Source organism: Panthera uncia, chromosome A2 (assembly GCF_023721935.1).
Source record: "Panthera uncia isolate 11264 chromosome A2, Puncia_PCG_1.0, whole genome shotgun sequence".
NCBI lineage: Eukaryota > Metazoa > Chordata > Mammalia > Carnivora > Felidae > Panthera > Panthera uncia.
In genome coordinates, this window is record NC_064816.1 from 106,063,365 (window position 1) to 106,084,450 (window position 21,086).

The window sequence follows — 21,086 nt, forward strand, 5'->3', positions numbered from 1 at the left end:
AAGATGGCAAAAACAGGTGCCAAAAGGCATGTGTTCACAACTCCATCAAAATTTCATTTCTTTGTGAATGATTAGCAGCTAAGCTGCATTAGGAAAAATTTCATGCTTCTCTGAGGGTTTGATGTCCTCAAGACAAAAAGAAGTAACACCTGTTGCTGAAAGATTTTCCAAGAGAGTAGACTGTTCTCCAGCCATCTGAAGTGCTTCTCTCCTCCAAAGTGTGTATGGATTTAAAGATGGTGTCTTTTAGAAACCGGCATTATTAAGGACCAGCTAACTAGTGCAACTGTGTCTCTTTATTGTAATTTTCCAACTTACTGTTTGAGGATTACCTATTCCGAAGCCTGAACTTTTTTGTTAGAGAGACTTTAGGAAGCTGCAAGCTCACATCACAATGGTACTGACTGGTTCGACATCATCCAAAGCATCTCTCAGGTACCCCTGGTGATTCATGAATTCTAAGCAGGAGACAGACCCAAAGGGCGACGTTTCTAGACATCAGCCACATAACCCCATTGCATAGTGAGCACAGCCTGTATGTATACATTGGGTTGCAATACAGCCACCAGCAATGGTTCCTTGTCTCCACTCACATTTGCTGGGGAACCTACGAATGTCTCAAATCCCCCCTGAATTGTTCTAGGAGGCATCTCATGTGTTCCCCATCCTGGTATTCTTGACTACCCTGCAGCTTTCAGCCTTCCTCACAAGCTCTGGCTCATTGTGTTGTGCTGACTAATGCCTTTTTTAAGGTACCACAAGGCTGGGGAGGCCCTCATGGTCACATCTCTGTGTCGAAGATTGCAAACCCCTGAGCTCCATGCTGAGGGGCTGTCTCTTGGTGCTGACGCCCGGGTTCCTGGCACCTTGTGATCTCAGGATCCTGGCTTGATTCATTTTTGACCTGATCTTTCATTATAGCTTTTGCCTTCAAACTCAAAGTAGAAAAAGGACTTGAGGATCATCTAAATGAGTAACAGGCATCGTACTTTGAGGCCTATCATTCTTGAAACCTCTGTACTTAGAGGTTATAAAAATCTCTCATCTCAAAATGTGTTTCAGCTTGTGCCAGGGGAGCTCCAGCAAGCCTGCTCCTACCAGTGCTTTAGTCACAACTGAGTCCCAGGACAACTTATGTAGGCCTTCTGATATGAGATTGCATATCAGATTGCAAAGCAACATTGACCTAATCAACTTTGGAAATCTTATTTCTTCTTGAAACTGGCATTCTAATTTGTCAATCTGCCAATTTGAATGTATGATCTTATGGTTGTAGGACAATTTGTAGATTCACACTCCCAAATTATTGGAGGGGGACAAGAATTGTTAAGAATAAGAATTCAAAGGAAATGGTCTGCATCCACAACCATCTCTTCATAGAAACAGGTCTACTAACTGATATGCAACATTAATAATGTCTTACATTTCCTACATGCAGCCCAATGTTTCAGGGGTTATCCTTTTCATAGTATTCTGTATTCGGGGCTCCCACATCCATTAATCAAACTCATATGCTCATACATCACGGGCCGTGGGTTTTCTTGCCCTGGCCATGTGTCCCCACTGTGATTCATGGTCCAGTCTCTATGCTTTCAAGCTTGGCTTTTCACCCAGTGGCATTTTCCTCACTATTTGAAGGCAAGGTGGCATAGCAACTTGGAATTCTGGCTCAACTGAGTCTTAACTGTGTGACCATGCACAGATTATATACCTTGCTCCTGTCAATGAGGCTCTGCTGCTATAGAATGGGATAATAATGATAATAGTACCTCATGCAGATTTTTCAAGGATTACAATAGGCAAGCTATGTAAAGGAGTTCAATGTCGAGCACTCACTGAACACTAGCTAGGATTATTATTATTCAGGAAAAGGCACACCTTTAGTCAATACAGAACAGTCTTATGAATCAAAGTCTTAAGGGACACTCTGAAATGCAGAATTAGAAGATGTAAAAAGTACTGGGGCACCTGGGTGGCTCAGTCAGTTGAGCGTCCAACTCTTGGTTTCAGCTCAGGTCATGATCTCATGACTTGTCAGTTCAAGCCATGTGTCAGGTTTGTGCTGATGGTGCTGAGCATGCTTGAGGTCCTCTGTCTCCCTGTTTCTCTGCCTCTCCGCCCCCCCCCCCGGTCTTTCTCAAAATAAACATTAAAAAAAAAGAACAAGATGTGAAAAGTACCAGGTTATTTTTTTATAATTTGTAAACTGATCTTTGGTAACTTTATCTCCATGATTATTGCTCAATAGAAATAAATTTAATTCCCTAAGTTGAGGTCCCATGCCTTCATAGGACCAACACAACAGAGTAGTTCTAAATACCAGCTGGTAGATGGACTGAAGGAACAGAATCATTCATTTCTTTACCACTTAGTGTTTGATGCTTCTCTCTCCACCTAAGAAAATCCCCCAAAGTAATTTGTAAGCTCAGCAATAACTCAAGAAATAGAAATGGGTCTGCCAAAGAATGTGTAGATATCATCTAGGAAGCCTAACACCCAACAGTTAAAAAGTCTCCAAAGAAAAACAAATTACTAACCAATGACTGGGCTAACAGGAAAACAATTCCCAGAAGAATGCATACAGGAAGAACCAGGGCCCAGAGCCTTGCTAGGGCTCATGCCCACGAGAGCTCTCCTTGCCAGCGGTTCACAGGTGCCCAAAATGTGCTCTGTTCTTCAGAGCCCACAGTGCCTCAAAGCTTTCCTGGGGAAGTGAGGAGACTTTACTTCTCAGCTCCTTCTCTGAGCTATGCTCTCAGTTACATGAATCCTAAATAATCACCATGTTACACCAAGGTTTTACAGAAATTTTGGGAAGGCCCCTCTTTGAGATGCTGCTCTCAGTACTGCTATTCCTTTCAGATCACTGGGGCAATGTTATCTGACCAAGCTTCTAACCCAGACTCCCTCTTTCCTTTGGAAACATCCTCTTCCAGAAGGTTCTCAGGACCTCTCCATACATCAATTATGTGTGCCTGAAAGCGTTTGAATTCAAGAATGAGCTCATTGGAGGCCCTGGGTGGCTCAGTCGGTTAAGCGTCCGACTTCGGCTCAGGTCATGATCTCACAGTTCGTGGGTTCAAGCCCCATGTCGGTCTCTGTGCTGACAATTCAGAGCCTGCAGCCTGCTTTAGGTTCTGTGTCTCCCTCTCTCTCTGCCCCTCCCCTCCTTGTGCTCTGCCTCTCTGTGTTTTTCAAAAAAATAAATAAATGTTAAAAAAAAAAAAAAGAAAGAAAGAATGAGCATAGCTGAGGCTCCAATTCGTCTTTGCCCAAGAATGATTTTTGTCAGTGACAGGGACACAGAGTCACTGGGTTATAGAACTACTACCTTAGCCGTGACAGTCTTATTCCAATGTCCTTTTCCTTTTCCCTCACTGCATACAGTACAAGTCAATAAGTAGGAGCAGTAATCAGGAAGGGAGAAGTCTCACTACAGTTAAAAAAGGATTATCTTTCCCCACAATTACCCTTCAGCAGAGCGGATTAATTAGTAAATTCCTTAAAAACTGTTTTCTATGTACCAACTTCAGACAAGTGTAGCTTTGGTGCAATGTGTGATACTGTTATAATAGGAACCCAGACCTGGTATCTAATCTTCAGTATATTATTAACCACTTGATTCTAGGTGTCATTTAAATTTTCCTCTGCCTTCTCAGGGGTAACTCTCTTCTATTCTTCATAGAAATTCTAGGTAAAATGGAAGTAACTATCTCCTATGAACTCATGGACACCAGAGGGTGAATGAGCTTCTGTACAATATGTCTGTGACTTAGGGCAGGAGCATGAAAAATATCTTGATTTCCCTTTTCCAAAGCATGATTTTACTTTTCCTTCTTTGCTTTCCCTTGTAACCTGTATTGGTTACAGAAGTCTGTCATACTTGGGATGCTGGCCATGCATATTACCTCTATCAGAAATCTTGCCTCTGATGCCTGCTGAGACAATCAGATATAGACCATCCATGCTCCATACCATAAAGGATTGGCATAGATGACCGGACAAAGAAAGGCTCCCAACCCAATGATGACTATTGAGGTGGTTTGTTCTAAAATCTCCACCCAATAGGAATTCCCTAAACTGGGGCACCTGGGTGGCTCAGTCAGGTAAGCGTCCCACTCTGGCTTGGGTCGTGATCTTGCAGTTCCTGAGTTTCAGCCCCAAGTCAGTCTGGGCTCTGTGCTGACAGCTTGGGAGCCCAGAACCTGCTCCACATTCTGTATCTCTCTCCCTCTCTGCCCCTCCCCCCGCTCTCACTCCATCTCTCCTTCTTTCTCTCTCAAACATAAATAAACATTAAAAAAAAAAAAAGGAATCCCCTAAACTGGATGTTGATTAGATGAATCAACCAAATCCTCTCTCCTGTATTGAAGACAAAGAGAAAAAGAGTGGGAATAAATCCCAGAAATGTAGGATACCAATCAATCAAACAAACATATGGGTAAGTGGAGTCCTAGAAAAAGTAAGAGAAAAAGAAATAAAAAATATATGAAGATCTTTTCTAAGAATAATGAAATATGTAAAATCCCAGATCCATGAAGCTCAGAAAAGCGTTGTAAGTAAGCAAGATGAAAACCACATGCATGTACACAGGCATATGCACACACAAAAATCTAGAGACATCATAAAATGCTCCAAAGCAAAGAAAAAAAATCTTGAAGGCAACTAGCAAAAAGAAAAAAAAGATGCAACCTACGTAAAGAAACAAACAAAAGAATTACATCAGACTTTTCACACAAAAACATTTCTAAAAATGTATTTTTAAAAATCATTAATAGACTTTATTTTTGTTAGTAGTTTTAGGTTTACACAATTAAGAGATAGTTCATAAAATTCGATATACCCACCCCTCTCCACTTCACTCTCCAACTCCGCACAGTTTTCCCTATTATTAACATCTTGCACTAGTGTTAAACAATTGTTATTATAATAATTAATGTAGTTTTAATTATTCCATGCTGTACATTATTAATGTATATTGACCATGTAAACTATGGATTACATAACTATAGTCCATACTTTAAATTAAGGTTTACTTTTTGAATTGTGTAGTTTTGTGGGCTTTAACATATGCCTAATGATGTGTATCCACCATTTGTTTTATTAAAAAAAGTTTCCTCACCCAGAAAATCCCTTTTGTTTAATTTTTTTTATGCTTATGATTTTGTTTTTGAGAGAGAGAGAGAGAGACAGAGTGTGAGAAGGGAAGGAGCAGAGAGGAAGACACAGATCAGAGGCAGGCTTCAGGCTCTGAGCTGTCAGCACAGAGCCCTATACGGGGCTCAAACTCATGAACTACGAGATCATGACCTGAGCCAAAGTACGAGGCTTAAGTGACTGAGCCACCCAGATGCCCCCAGAAAGTCCCCTTTGTTTCACCTATTCATCCCTCCCTTTCCACCTCCCAACTCCCTGACAACCACTGATGTTTTTATAGTCATGGTATAGCATATTTATAGTACTGGAGGGGAAAAAAAAGCAGAATCAACCCAGAATAGTATGCACATGAAAATATTGTTCAAAAATTAAGGTGAAGTAAAGACTTTTGTAGACAGCAAAAACTGAGAGAACTCAATGGCAAGAGATGTGTATCACAAGGAATGTTAAGTCAGAATTTCTGAGGCAAAAGTATTATTACCAGATGGAAACTTGGATTTGCACAAACAAATGGAAAGCTTTGGAAATGGCAAAAATGAACCGAAGTATAAATGATATTTTTCCTTGTTTTTAGCCACTTTAAGAAATATTTGGCTAAGGTAAAATAATTAAGAATTTAGCTGTAAGGCTTGTAATATGTGTAAAAATGAAATGTAAAATAAAACAACAATAAAGGAGGGAGAAACTGGAAATACATTGTACGATTCTTACAGATTTTAAAACAGCTGTGACAAGTTAAAGTTTGTATAAATATATATATACACACACACACATATACATATATATGCGTATATATATGCATATGTATGCATACATATATATACACATACATATATATTATATAAATGTTTATATACACATACAATGTATATACAATGTGTATACAATGCGCATACAATGTATATATAACATATACAATGTATATGTAGATACAATGTATATAGTGTATATACATTGTATATATAGTGTATATACATATATATGCATACATATATATACATATATATATTAAATAAATGTTTACTTATTTTTGAGAAAGAGAAAGAGTCGCCCAGGCGCCCCTAAAGACATATATTTTAAACTTTAGAAGAACTGGGGCACACAGGTGCCTCATTCAGTTGAGCTTCTTGATGCTTGATTTCGGCTTAGGTCATGATCTCATAGTTTGTGGGTTCAAGCCCCACATCAGGCTTTGTGCTGACAGCACAGAGCCTGTTTGAGATTCTCTCCCCATCTCTCTTTGCCCCTTCCTCTCTCTCTCTCTCTCCACATAAATTAAAAACAAAACCATTTTAAACTTTAGAACTATTATTTTTTTTAAGAAGTAAAGCTAAAAGCCATTAGGAAAGATAAAACAGATTCATAAAAACCAATCCAAAAGAAGAGGAAAAAGGGAGCAGAGAATAAATGGAAAAAAAAAGAAAACAACTAGCAAGATGATAAATTTAAATTTAACAACAATTAAAACAATTTAAGTGATTTAAATACCCAAATTAAATGGCAGAGATCAACCAACCAACCAGCAACAAAAGAGTCAACTACGTCTTGTGAACAAGAAACCTTTAAAACAGAAGTGAATACACTATGGCTCATGGCCTAAGTCTAGCCTGAAGTATGGTTTTTTTTAAGATCTTCTTATTATCAAAGTAGACATCAGAACAACTAATATCATGAGTGATAAAGAGAAGCATTAGGCAATGATAAATGGGGCAATTCGTCAATATTCATGAAACAAAGCTTCAATGACATGAAGCAAAACCTAATAGAACTAAAAGGAAACAGACTCACAACTGTGACTGGGGACTTCAACCACTCCTATTTTAGTAATTGAAAGACCAAGCAGAAATAAAACACGGTATAGATGCAGGCCTGAGCACTACAACCAAAGACCTAACCAACAATGATTGAATACTCCACCCAGTAACAACAGAATATACATTCTTTTCAACGGCACATGAAAGATTCACCAAGATAAATCCCAGAAAAGTTAAAAACAACGGCAAGTATATAGTGTTCTTTAACCAAAATGGAATAGACTAGAAATCAATAGCATATATATGGAAAATCCCAAAATGTTTAGAAATTAAATACACTTCTAAGTAACTCATGGAAGAAAGGAGTCAAATAGAAATAAAATACCTTTTGAATTGAATGAAAATAAATAGAAAACAATCCCAAATGTATGGGGTGAAACTTAAGCACACTAGAGGGAAATTTATAATAATACTAAATGAATATATTAGGAAATAATCTAAGCTTCTACTTTAAGGAACTACAAATGGAGGAGGAAATTGAAATCAAGAAGGAGAGACATAAAGACAAAAGCCTAAATAAATACAATTGAAAGCAAAAAAGTAGCAGAGAAAATCAAATGAAACCAAATCAAATGAAATCAAAAGTAGCTCTAAGAAAATTAATGAAACTCTAGCCAATCTGATAAGAGAAAAAGATAGAGAGAGGAAGGAGGGAAGGAGAGGGAGAAGAAGAAAAGACACAAATTACCAACATCAGAGATCAAAGACAGAAAATTCCTTCAGCTCATACATACATTAAAAGATAAAGAATATCACAAGAAACATTATGACAATGAATTTGACAACTTAAATCAGTGGTTCTCAGTCAACAGGGGACGTGTGTCTGAAGACATTTTGGGTTGTCACAAATGGGGGGCTTGTTCCTGCCATCTAGTATGTAGAGACCTGGGATGCCGCCAAACACTCAATCATTCAAAGGACACCCTCCCACAGCAAAGAATTATCCTATCCAAATGCCACTTTGGTTGAAAAACCCTGACTGAGATGAAATGGACAAATTCCTTAAAAGATGTCAACTACCAAAATTTTCGCAAGAAGAGGCAAAGTGAATAATTCTCTATCTATATAAGATAGTGAATTCATAGTTCAAAATTTTATACATAAGAAAACTCCAGGACTCTATGACCCCACAGGTAATTTCTAACATTTTGGAAGAAATAATACCAACTTTACACACATTCTTACAGAATATAAAAAATAAAAGGAACACCTCCCAACTCATTTTATGAAATCATTATCCTTGTTACCAAGACCAGACTTTGCAAGAGAATCAGTGACTAATATCCCTCATGATCACAACTGTAAAAAATGTTAGTAATAGCAGTTAAAATGCAACAATTTATAAAAAGGATAATAAATTGTGACCAACTGAGGTTAATCACAGGAATGGAAGGTCTATTCAACATTAGGAAATCATCTATTTAATTCACCAGTCTAAAAACAATAAGCATATCACTAAAAACCATCCATTTGTGATCAAACCTACCAAAAGCCTACAGCTCACCTCTAAACTTACTGGTGAGAAAACAGGCATGGACATCCTCTCTCATCATTCCTATTCAGCAAAATACTAAAGTTCTGAGCCAGAGAAGTAAAGCAAGAGAGAGAGAGAAAGAGAGAAAGAGAGAGAGAGAGGAAGCTTATAGATTAGAAAGAGATTTAAAACTGCCTATATTAACAGAATATGTGATTATCATGTAGAAAATTCCAAAGAATCCTTAGTGAGTTTAGTAAGATCACAGAAAATAAGGTCAACATAAAATATCACATTTCTATATACTAACAATAAACAGCTGGAAGTTAAAATATAATACCATTTCCAATAACATTTTAAAAAAACGTGAAACACAGATTAAATCTAGCAAAATATGTAAAATACTTGGTCCATGAAACTATAAAACACTGAGGAGAGAAATCATACCATATTCATGGGTTGGAAGATTCAATATTAAGATGCCAATTCTTACCTCAATGAGTTAGTGATTAAATGTAATCCCACTCAAAATCCTAGTAGGGTTTTTTGTCTTCGTTTTGTTTTTCAAACAAGCTCATTCTAAAATTTGTAAGGAGAAGTAAAGGAGCCTAAATAGCTACAACTATTTTGAAGAAAACAAAACCAAGTCAGAGGGTTCATGTAATGTAATTTTGAGATTTACTCTAAAACTATAACGTATGATGTTGGCCAAAGAATATATGGATCCATGGAATAGAAATCTAGAAATAGAATCACATATTTATGGCCAACTGACATCCAACAAAAGTGACAAGATAATTCAATGGGGGAACAGGATAGTTTCTGCAGTGGTGGTGCAGTAATAATTGTCTATCAATATGCAGAAAAAGAGGAACCTCAACTCATACCTCACATCATACACTAACTTAATTTGAGAGGGAATGCAGACTGAAATATATGTAAAACCTAAAACTATGAAACTTCTGAAAGAGATTACCTTTGTGGTATTAAGGAAAGTTTTCTTAGATAAGACAGAAGAATAAAAAAGGAAAAACTGATAAATGACACTTTATTAAAATGTATTAAAATCTACTCTTCAAAAGAGACTGTTAAGGAAATTAAAAGATAAGCCACAAACAAGGAGAAAATCCTTTGAAAAATACACATCTGTTAGAAAGATTTGAGTATACACTTCACAAAGGAAGAGATAGGATGGCAAATAAGTATATGAAAAGATACATAAAATATTAGTCAGCAGGGAAATGCATATTAAAGCCACACTAAGAGACAATGAGACACAACCAGTAAAATGTCTAAACTTAAAAAAAAAAAAAAAAAAAGGAAAGCCAGGGGCACCTGGCTGTCTCAGTCAGTCGAGCACATGACTCTTGATCTCAGTGTCACGAGTTTGACCCCATGTTTGGGTAGAGGGATTACTTAAAAGTAAAATCATAAAAAAAAAAAAAAAAAAAAAAAAAGCTTTATAATACCCAGTGCTGACAAGGATGCAGAGAAACTGAAACTGTAACAAATCACTAGTGGGAACACAAAATGCTACATACAACCACTTTAAAAAAAAACAGTTTGGCAATTTTGGAAAAAAAAAAAAAAAAAAATATATATATATATATATATTTATCAAAGAACCTAGCAATGCCTCTCCTAGGTATTTACCCAAGAGAATGAAGGCATATGCACAAACACCTGTATGTGAAGGCTTATTCTGCCCCCAGCTGACATACTGCAATACAATTCTAACGCTAATCATTCAGAGTTATCATCACATTCTACGGGTTTAAAGGCACAGTCTCCAACAAGATTGCCCTTAATCCTGATGCCAACCACATTTGGGAGTGCCCAGGCCACTTGTACTTTTGATAAACTGGTTATGAATCCAGGAGTTCCAACAACCTCTTGTTTTAGTAATTCACTAGAACTATTCACAGAATTCAGAAAAGCACTATAATTATGATGACACTTTTACTATCAAGGATATAAATCAGGACAGTCAAATAAAGAGGCACATAGGGTGAGTTCTGTGAGGTTCCCCAATGCCGATCTTTCTTGCCCCCTTCCCGTAGAATAAAGGTGGGTCAAACTACTAGCACGATAATATGTTTGTTGTTCAACCAGGAAGTTCTAGTGAGCTTTGAAGTCCACAGTTTGTATTGGACTTTCATGACAGAGTCATGGATGACTGAATCACTGGCCATGTAATGAAACTCAATATCAAGTCCCCCCTCTCCTCACCAAAGGTCAGCTGGCTCTAAGTCCCAAACCTCCTCATCATGTGACTGATCTTTCTGGAGATCAGCTCCCTTCCTAAGTCAACTCATCGCCTTAGCAAGACTCAGGTGCTCTAAGGGGCTCATGAATAACAAAAACACTCCTATTACAAGGGAAATTCCATGAATTTAGAGTCTTCCAGAGTCAGCAACAAAGGATAGAGGTCAAATTCTTTATTATACAACCATGTTTATAGTAGCTTTATTTATAATTACCGAGGTCTTGAAATAACCCAGTGTCCTTCAACTGATGAGTAGATAAAACAATTGTTGTTATCCATATATATATTATGGAACATTAACAACAATAAAAAGCATGAGTTATTGATACATGTAACAACATACATGAATTTCAAAAACAATATGAAAAAAATTTTACATAGTCATTTTAAACATAGTAACTCTCTGTGTAACACTGTTTTATGATCTGAAGCCATCAGAAGATTAAAGTCTTTTTATAAAGCCATAATAATTTTATTCAGCTCAGTGATTTACATCCTCAGTACTATTGATGTTTTGGACCAGAAAGTTCTTTGTTGTGGGCTACGATAGGATGTTTAGCTACATTCCTGGCCTCTACTTATTAAGAGGCTACTAGCAACTTCTCTGGTCCCGACAATCAAAAATGTCCAGATATTCCCTTATGTTGCATGAAAGGTAAACTCACTCCCATTTGAACACTACTAAATCAGTCAAACACAACTTCTACATTTTCATAACCTAAAAGTTTTGTGGAGACAAAGATAACTTACTTGATCCATTAAATCAGCATAGGAAATTCAAGGCACTCAAATTGGGCTTTACATAGGAAAACATATCCAAATTTTTTAATAATTAGAAACTTCAGCGTAATATTACTTTTAACACTAAGGTGAAGACATGTAGATGTTTTAAACCAAAATTATTAAAACCAACATTTAAACCATAATTATTAAAATTATTTGTCTAATTATTCACTTCATTTAGGAATATTTTCTGACTTTTACCTAATACCTAATTATTAAAACAAGTTCTTAGCATTGTTCTTTTATTTGATAACTGATGCATGCTTTTGTTTCTTATCTTGTATTAAGGCCATTAACTTAAAGAATGACAAGCTTTTTGTACCCACCTTCTTCAGCAAGAATTCGAGTTTCCTTAAAGAACTAGCAAACTTATCCACTGGACTATTTGTTGACATTTTCTCCCTGAAACTTATTTGGTTCCTTTATTTTTAATTTATATTAAGTCCTAGTCAACTTATGCAATCAAAATAGGAGCTTCATTAAATTTAATACTTTATAATTGAGTATCTTTCATATAGTCATCTGGTTCATTAATGTTTTTTTTGGTTTTTAAAGAAATGATCAAGAGGGGCGCCTGGGTGACTCAGTCGGTTAAACGTCCAACTTCAACTCAGGTCATGATCTCACAGTTTGTGGGTTTGAGCCCCACGTTGGGCTCTGTGCTGATAGCTCAGAGCCTGGAGCCTGCTTCGGATTCTGTGTCTCCCTCTCTCTCTCTGCCCCTCCCCCACTTGTGCTCTGTCTCTATCAAAAATAAATACAATATAAAAAAATTTAAAAAAAAAATAAACATTTAATTTTTTTAAATGAGCAAGAAAAATCAGGCTACTTAGCATTCTTCAGGTTGCATAGAAAGTCATGAAGCTCCTGACAAGCCAAAAGTAATCTTTCAATCTGCAGTCCCATTCTGTCATACATACATACTCATTGAAATAACTGTTATAAAAACCAAGGAAAATTCCTAAGTCTCAACTCTTACCCTAAAGCCAGTGAAACTAATTTCCATTTTTTTAAAAATCTTCGTATGTGTTCTCTCCTATTTGATGGTTAATCTGTATTTTTACATTAGATATTCCCAATAGTGCGATCAATTTTTATGCCCAATTAATTTCCAGAAGTTGAGGCAATGAAGTGGGTAAATGCCAGCGACAAATACAGTGTCACAAACAATTTGTAAAAGGCCAACTTTCTTTTATATTAAGAGAAAAGACATTTTTCTTCTCCATTTACGCACACACACACACACACACACACACACACACAACTAGCAGCCTCACTTTTACCACTGCATCCTGAATCAAAAATAAAGAGCAAAACTCACCAATTCACTACAGCAGCTTTGGAAGGAGGGAGTTGAGAGGCAAGAAGGACTGCAGGAAGGTGCTCCCTTTCCCACAGGCACGAAAACATTTTCTTGTCTTTTTTTTTTTTTTTCTTTTCTTTTTTAAGCTTGTAGTACTGTATGAGGAAGACAAACAAGATGGAGTGGTCTACTTCTGCCAGTAGAAACACCTGTGGGCTGCAACAAGCTCGTCCTAATCTCACAGGTGTGACCAGCTCCCAGCCTTACTAAAATGTCAGTATGATACTAAGAATCCTCAAAACCGGCAAACAAAAAAGACAACTGGCTGCTTGATAGACAATCAGAAGATCAGACGGCAAAAACCAGCTTCTCAACATTGCTTCAACCAACGGAGAAATAAAGCAGCTGTGCACTTAATCAAAACCAGAACTGGACTTGACCAAGACCCAGAAAAAGAAGCAGAGGGAAAGAAAAAGAAAACAGCAGGGATAAAAGCTGTAATTGTTTAAGGAGGTTTATCCCTAAAGGTGAAGTCAGTGCATTAGGTGAGTCACCTGGGCATCTCAGTGGGCTTTGCACCTGTCAAAGGAAAACTCAAGAAACAAGAGCATTAGGGAAAGGTGTTTACAAAGACTGCAAGGGAATTTTCAGGCCCTAGAAGGGCTGGCTCACAAAATAAAAAGGACAGTAGGTATCTGAAAGAAAAATATCCACAGTATCAGTGTTCCTTAGTTAATAGCCTGATCATGGCAATTTTCTCATATAAACCATTCATTTCATATCCTCAAGAAAAACGCTGTTTTCTCAGGTTGCAAAATCCCTTTATTTTCTTCCCCCGCCCCTCAACTATTGGATGCTTCCTTAAGTAAAATACTTGGTTTTGCTGCCAGTCCCTGGCCTTCCCCTCCTCTTAACGCAGACTTAGGCATCCCCTTTACATTCTCCATACAAGGGAAGCCACACATTTGTTGGCTGTTTGCTTATGGAGAAAAGACTGTCTCTATGACAGCATATCAGTGGCTCTCAACTGGGAGCAGTTTTGCCCCAGACATCACTTGGCAGTGTCTGGAGTCATTCTTGGTTATCATAACTGGGGGTGAGGGGTAGTGCTACTGGAATTATCAAGTGGGTAGGGCCCAGGGAGGCTGATAAAGATCCCATCGTGCACAGGACAGCTCCAACAAATTATGCAGCCTGAAATATCAACAGCACTACTGAGAAACCGTGGCACACACTACAATCAGACCACCACCCAGACCACCACCGTGGAGATTTCATCCTCACACTTAACGGCTGTGAAATTGGGGGTAAATGACTCCCATCTATAAACTGGAGAACAGTATTACACCTCAAAAAGTCATTTTGATTATGAAATACTAAGTAACTGGGTGCTATGGGAGTCTTTATTGGAAATACACAAATCTGTTCCTCAAGCTTCTTGGGAGTATATATCCATATTATATCATTTGATCTTTTTTCCCTTTTATCTACATCTGAATTCTCTCTACTGTTTCCACCTCTAGGTATAGAGGCTTCTACAGGAGGATAAATCTTATTGACTTTCAGTGCAAATCTTTTTTTTTTTTTTTTTTATTAGCCATTTCTTTGGATCAAGATATATAGGTATGCAAAAAAAAAAAAAAAAAAAAAAGTTAACATTGCAGGTAGGACTGCTATCCTTTGAAAACCCTGCTTGCAAGATTGGCCTTTGTTCTCAGGTATCTGAGAAGTTAGATTTTGGAAGCATTCCTACCATTCCCTAAACTGATAAAAGTGGCTCATTAAGCCTCAACTATTTGTACGAAATATATGGCTCGTACAGAACACGTGCTTTCCTGCAGGGAGTCCAGAATTTTGGTACATACCATGCAGAGGGTGCCTACAGGACCTCTCCCCAATAAAAATCAATCTTGAATGAGCTCCCCTGGTAGGCAATAGTTCACGTGTTGTCACAATTCATTGCTGCAGGGGAATTAAGTGTATTCTGCAAGACTTCATTTGTAAGGGAACTTTCGAAGCTCATGAGGTTTCCCTCAGACTTTGTGCCAGGCATCCTTTTCCTTTGATCTTGTTCTATATAGCCTTTTGCTGTAATAAATCTTAGCTGTGAGTAGGACCATATGCTTGGAGTCCTGTCAGCTCTTCCAGTGAATCGCCAGGGGGTGGTCTTTGGGACTTCCAATGCAAAGTCCTACTTTTATTCCACCTGATATGTGAAAGGTCATGTTTACCCACTTACGTTAAAATACCGTATTTCATGCATTTCTCATACACTGTGAATTGGTAAATGAGTTAATTTTTTTTAATGTTTTTATTTATGAGAGACAGAGCACAAGTGGGGGAGGGCCAGAGAGAGAGAGGGAGACACAGAATCCAGAGCAGGCTCCAGGCTCTGAGCTGTCAGCACCGAGCCCAATGTGGGGCTCAAAACCACGAACCACGAGATCATGATCTCAGCTGAAGTCGGACACTTAACCAACTGAGCCAACCAGGTGCCCCGTGTTAATTTTTTTTTTTTTCTTGTGACGTTCTGGGTTGTCGGCTGCTTCAAGTTTGCCCAGGCCAGATATCTGCCAGTATATATGGGCCAATGTCTGGTACACATTTTAAGAACTGAAATGTATCACATTCCTCTCTCCCCTCTGCACTTGCTAGTAATACCCTTTTGACCACACTAGCAAGATCTTTTGCAAGTATCTTTCCCACTCCTCACAGGACATACTATATTATCCCTTACTGAGTTCATTATTCTGGTACCCAGGGTCGAATTAAACTCTAAAGCTGCTATTTAACAACCTGTTAATTTTTCATATTCTCCTTTATCTTCCAAAGATTCAACTTTCCATTGGAATGATAGGCTACAAATAAAACTTTGTGGCCCAAGTCCACTGGTTTTTCTGTCTAGAGTTTATATTCCCTAATTAAAGATGCTTCACCTTTTTTTCCTCCCCATCTACGATTTCTCAAATCATGTTCCTTGGGAACATTATCCTCAAGCTATTAATTAAGGTGCATATGACAAAAAATTCTGTGGTTAAGTTTGGGAAGTTAGGTAAACAAAATTAAACAGACTCATTTATTACAGAAATTTTCAGAAACTTTGATAGTATCACTTGGATTGTAAAGGAACATTTTAGGGTTTTGAATAGTATGTAGACTTGCATAAGTTACATAGAAGTACATTACTGCTCAGAAACATTGTAAAGGGGACCAATATTTTACAGTGTGCACTTTAACAAATACTATGCCTGTCCCTAGTAGGGTAAAAGTACTCACAGTTGATGTCTGAGAAGTCTATACAGATATAAGAAGACTAAGAATATTATGACCACCCAGACACAGCCACGTTGAGTACTGAGTCTATTGCCTTTAGAACTGAAACATCTAAAATATTAGGAAGACTATGAATTAAAAATGAGATCAAATAAAAACTGTTAATGGATTATTTATTATAGATCTTTCTCAATGAGGAAATGACTTTCTAATTTTGTATGAAGTTTCCTTAACATTATGGTAGTAAATTACTTGCCCCATAAAATGGAAATATTAAATTCAATTAGTTGTCGGTAATCACTCAACAGCTCTTCTATCAATCTGGAACTTGAACTGCCTGGTTGCTAAAATGAAAAGAAAGGAAAATATACACAGACACTAAAAGACCACTGAACAAGCATTTTTTTTTTTAAGTAATAAAAATACAACATTACTAAATAAATTCAACAAAAAGGTTTGTTAATACTTTATTAGTATTTTCTAATGGACAGAACATAACGCAAACCAAATAAAAACTTTAATCTTCCTTTTAGTTCAATAAAAATAACTGACATTCTGATTGTTGTTTCTTCTTTGTTAAAGAAGGAAAGTATTGATAGGTTAGGCACACAGTTGACATTTACTGTACAATGATATGCACAAGTTATCTTTTAACAACTATAATACTAAGATGTGCTCTTTATATTCTTCCCTTGTAGTACAGGAGCCATGCTCCTATAAGCAAAATTTACTAATAACAAAATAATTTTACAAGGAGTGACAAAAAAGACTTTTAAAACAAGTCCTTAAATAAAAGGATGCAGCAACAACGGAATGTAAGTTGTTGGGTTAAGAAACAGTTTAAACTAGATCTCAAAACATTAAAAATTCATTTATTTTACAATTACTCAAATACACATGCATTAAATGAAAATATTGCACAAAATTAAAATTTTAAATTGTGAAATTTATATTGTTCTTAATTTTTAAAAAATTGATACACTTTCTGGTAGCACTTAACTGATTTTCCCCCAAACACCAGCAGCACAAACTTAAAATGAGCGAACTGAAATATACAAGAAAGTTTTTAACTTTTTTTTTAACAAAAAAATTAAGGCTAACCAAGTGCATCCATTGGTCAATGGCACAATTTTTCAGCAACTATTCAGAACACCCTAATCGTAGGAAATGCCCAGCTAAGCACTATATTTAAATCATACAATCAATTTTTAGGTGAATAAACTAGAAGTTAGTAGTGACGGTTTCTAAATAGTTTATATGTTACCTGAAAAATCAGAAAACCCAAACAAAATATGATTAATTTTGAAGGTTCTTGCCTAAAGGCACCACTGACTTAAAAACACATTCAAAAATCAAATATCCGAAGACTTAAAGCCTCTTCAGGTATATATTTATATATGCAATAAATGCATTAAATGTAATAACTTTATTAAATGTAGTACACTGTACTTGACATGGATTAAATATTTTACATACAGCTTGACCAAGTCATTAAAACGTATCTCTAATTTTAGCATGACCACAGCTCTCTCTGATGTAAAAACACAGATGTGCGTGGAGAAGACGCACAGCCATTTACATAGACTCTACCATTTGACATTTCTGCTTCTGAAATATAAACTCTTTCAACAAAAATTGTTTTAAAAACCCACTTACTCATATAGTTTTTGGTATGACTGCAGTTACCTTGCAGGGCTCTGTTATGAAAAGTTGCCATTTTGCACGACCTTTCTTTCCCTGGTTGATGGCCAACATTCCTCACATTATCTGGAAATGCTTTTCACAGGTACACACTAGGCTCTTACATGAATTCTTGTTTACTCTTAGACTTATTTATGTCAAAAATATACTTGAAATGGGCAAGGGTATATTTGAAAATCATTGCACTTGTGGCCATGCCGATGCATCCCACAGACGTGTTTCACAAATCCTCACTTTGAAAGCCTGGGGCATCGGGAGGGACCTCAGCAGGGAGACACAATGAGAAGAAAAAATACTATTTCTTCCACCAGAGTCAATAAGGATCTTTTCTCATTTCCAAGTTGCAATGAAAGGGATTTCATTTATGTAATTCTTTAGACATGCAACACATACTGAATATATGCATACTGTAAGTATGCACAACAGCATCATTAATAAATATGATTATTATTATAAAGCTTTAAAGGAAGGCTTTATTCTGTTATTAGGCTTCACTCTGTAAGTAGGACCTCAGTGAAAACAAGACAGTAACATCTTGTTCCAATCTTAAAGCTCCCAAATAACTGGGATACTGATACTCTGTCCCTTTATCTTAAGCACCCAGACGTTCTTTTAATACCAGGATCTTGGCTCAGTGGTCTGATGAGTAGCTTCACTATTTTAAGGTTGTAGTGTTAAGTATTTTTAAAACAAAAAATGCTGACATACCCAAACCCTTAGTCAGTGTAAGTATTTAAAACTATGCAGAAATCCTGCATACAAGGGATATGAAGACTTCCAAGATGGACAAATGGAGAACGAGAAACTATAAGAAATGCAGAGGCTCCAAAACTGGAAAAGGTAATTTGTTGTTGTTGGTATAAAATTATTTTAGGGATTTAAATGTATACACCCAGGGGTTTTGCCAACTCGCTTTATTTAGTAGAATTTTACATTATGCAAAATATAAATAAAAGCATATTTTAAAAAATATTATAGTTCTGTTTTCATTATTTATTTTCATATATACACAGTAATAGAATTAAGAATTTGTATGTTTACATATGACTACTAAGCTCATTTAATCCTTTGATTTGCTACTTTTGCAATCGCCTAAGGTATGTCTAGATCACACAATTTAAAATTATCATATTGTAACTTTCAAGAGTGTGTTTTTTTTAATTTCCATATTTTTTAAAACAACAATGTATTTGGCAGTTCTTTCAAGAGATTATACTCCCTATTGTATAATCCGTAATCTCTTAAAGATAAAGAAACCTGTAATAATTTTGAAACTTAAGTGAGAATGCCACTATATGCTTATTTTGCACACAGAATACCAGAAGAAAATTTATGGTTGAGTACCATAAGAGCAAAATAGAGCCCCAAAGCACATAAGAATCAATTAAAATTTGTTTTATACCAATGAATAACAAATCCAATCAAATTCTGGTTTTGATTGGTTTTATGTCACAAAACTGTGATTAGGATATAAGGTTACTTCATACTTTAAGGGCATCCTGTCACTTTCCCCAGACCTGAAGCAGATGTTGCAAAGATCATTCGCCTGGCTAATCCACATTATATCAAAATTCTGATAAAGACCTATAAAATTATTATGCAAAAAACAAATCCCTCCAAGTCATACACTGCTCAGTTTCCCAGTGTTAAACAAATTAGCCAGTTTATCTGTGAACCATTGTTTTGTGCTTTCCTTAGCTTTCGTATATACATTCTGGCACTTTGTCATTGCTGGAAAATGCTGATTAGGCTGAAATGGAAGAGACCAACGTCATTCTTGCTTGAGAAGGGGGCAGTATCCTCTCAATGCTGCAAAAATATGCACCAAATCATTTAAGACACAGAAATCTCTCTTGGTAGTGGCTGGATTACAGACGAGGATGAGAAGAACCACAGTCCTATGGATGTATTAATAATCTATTTTGAGACACTGAAAGACTGGTGCGACACAACAGTATATGAGTTAAGCCCCAGAAGATCTGTCCATATTATTAGTCTTGGACAAAATGAACACCAGCTTCATAGATTGGAGTGTCACCTTTTCTGTAAAGAAGGCGCTTGAGTAGTCTGAAGTTTCTGTTTATATTTCTGTATCTGCTTTGACCGTGAATGCAGTTTGTTGAAAAGTTCACGAAATTTATACTGTGGAAATAAGGTTTCCAAAAAGCCTTCCAGGAAGACATAAACCATTCTCCTATTTAACTGGTTGTGCTGAAACATTTCAAAAACACGAAGAATACCTTTTCGTGTTGTCTCAGCCCCAATAATGTGCTTCAGTTCATCTAAATGAAGAGGGGGAAAATAAACATAATTCATTACTCATATAAAGGAAACGCAAGGCCTAAACTATGCTCTAAGTTAAATAAAGTATATTAAATACACAGTTGAGTAATACAGGAGGTATTCAGTTAATGTGTTTTGGCTACATATTATAACTGAGACTTAAAATTTAAACATCTGCAGGCAGCCACCTACTTACTAGACACTGGGGATGATAAAGCAAAGGAAAAATCAGGATCCGGACTCAGAAACCCCACACTAGAGTTAGAATCCCTTAATACCTATATGGTACTTACCCATCCTGAGTTTGTTTCCTTATCTGTAAAATGGGGATTTACAATAAGCAAACTCTTATAACTGTAAGAATTTAGAGAACTTTAATGAAATAATGTGAAAAGTAATCCACAAAGTCTTACACACTGTACAAATAGTCTTAATGTATCTAATGCACAGTGAGAAATACTATAAGGAAATGATGTACGAAAGCTGATTACTGATCTCAAAAAACTTGCAATGGTCAAAGTGCCATGAAAATACCATAAGTATGAAGATGTTTACAGAGGGGGGAGAATTTCACATGGTACACAACAAGGAAAGGCTCTCTTTGTGGAAGTGACGAGTGAGGTAGACTTTGCTACCTGAGCGGGATGTTGACAGGCACAAACAGATGATGGTTTACCTTTGGTGGAGAGAGCAATGAGCAAATGAGCCCTAAGTGGAAAAAACAAGGCAGGTTCGAAAAATGGGAGCGCTACAATTCAGCTAAATTTTAAGATTCTTTGGAAAAAAAAAAAAAGTGGAGGGAAGAATGGAAAAAAGTGCTGTGGCTACCAGAGTGAGCCAAGTTTGGAGTTTACTCCTAGGCAACGTGAAGTTATTACAGATATCTGAGTAAGGGAATATGTATGATTATCCTTAATGATTTATAATCAGGACCCCAATAGCAGTAAATGCTATGTAATTGTTTTCAAAAGAAACATACAACTTCCAAAAAGTATGTCTCTAAGTAGGAGTACTATACAATTTAAAGCAAAT

General features: G+C 36.6%; 1 protein-coding gene across 5 annotated transcripts in view; it reads right to left on the reverse strand.

Annotated features, from left to right (window-relative positions):
• Nucleotides 1-15,527: 15,527 nt before the first annotated feature.
• SNX13 (sorting nexin 13) overlaps nt 15,528-21,086 on the reverse strand; it is a 135,694-nt gene continuing 130,135 nt past the window's right edge. For all 5 annotated transcript variants that reach the window (XM_049642876.1, XM_049642874.1, XM_049642875.1 and 2 more), the window contains one exon: nt 15,528-20,053. In XM_049642876.1, the coding sequence (XP_049498833.1) occupies nt 19,806-20,053 (248 nt within the window). In that variant the 3' untranslated portion in view covers nt 15,528-19,805. The remainder of the gene's footprint in view (nt 20,054-21,086) is intronic.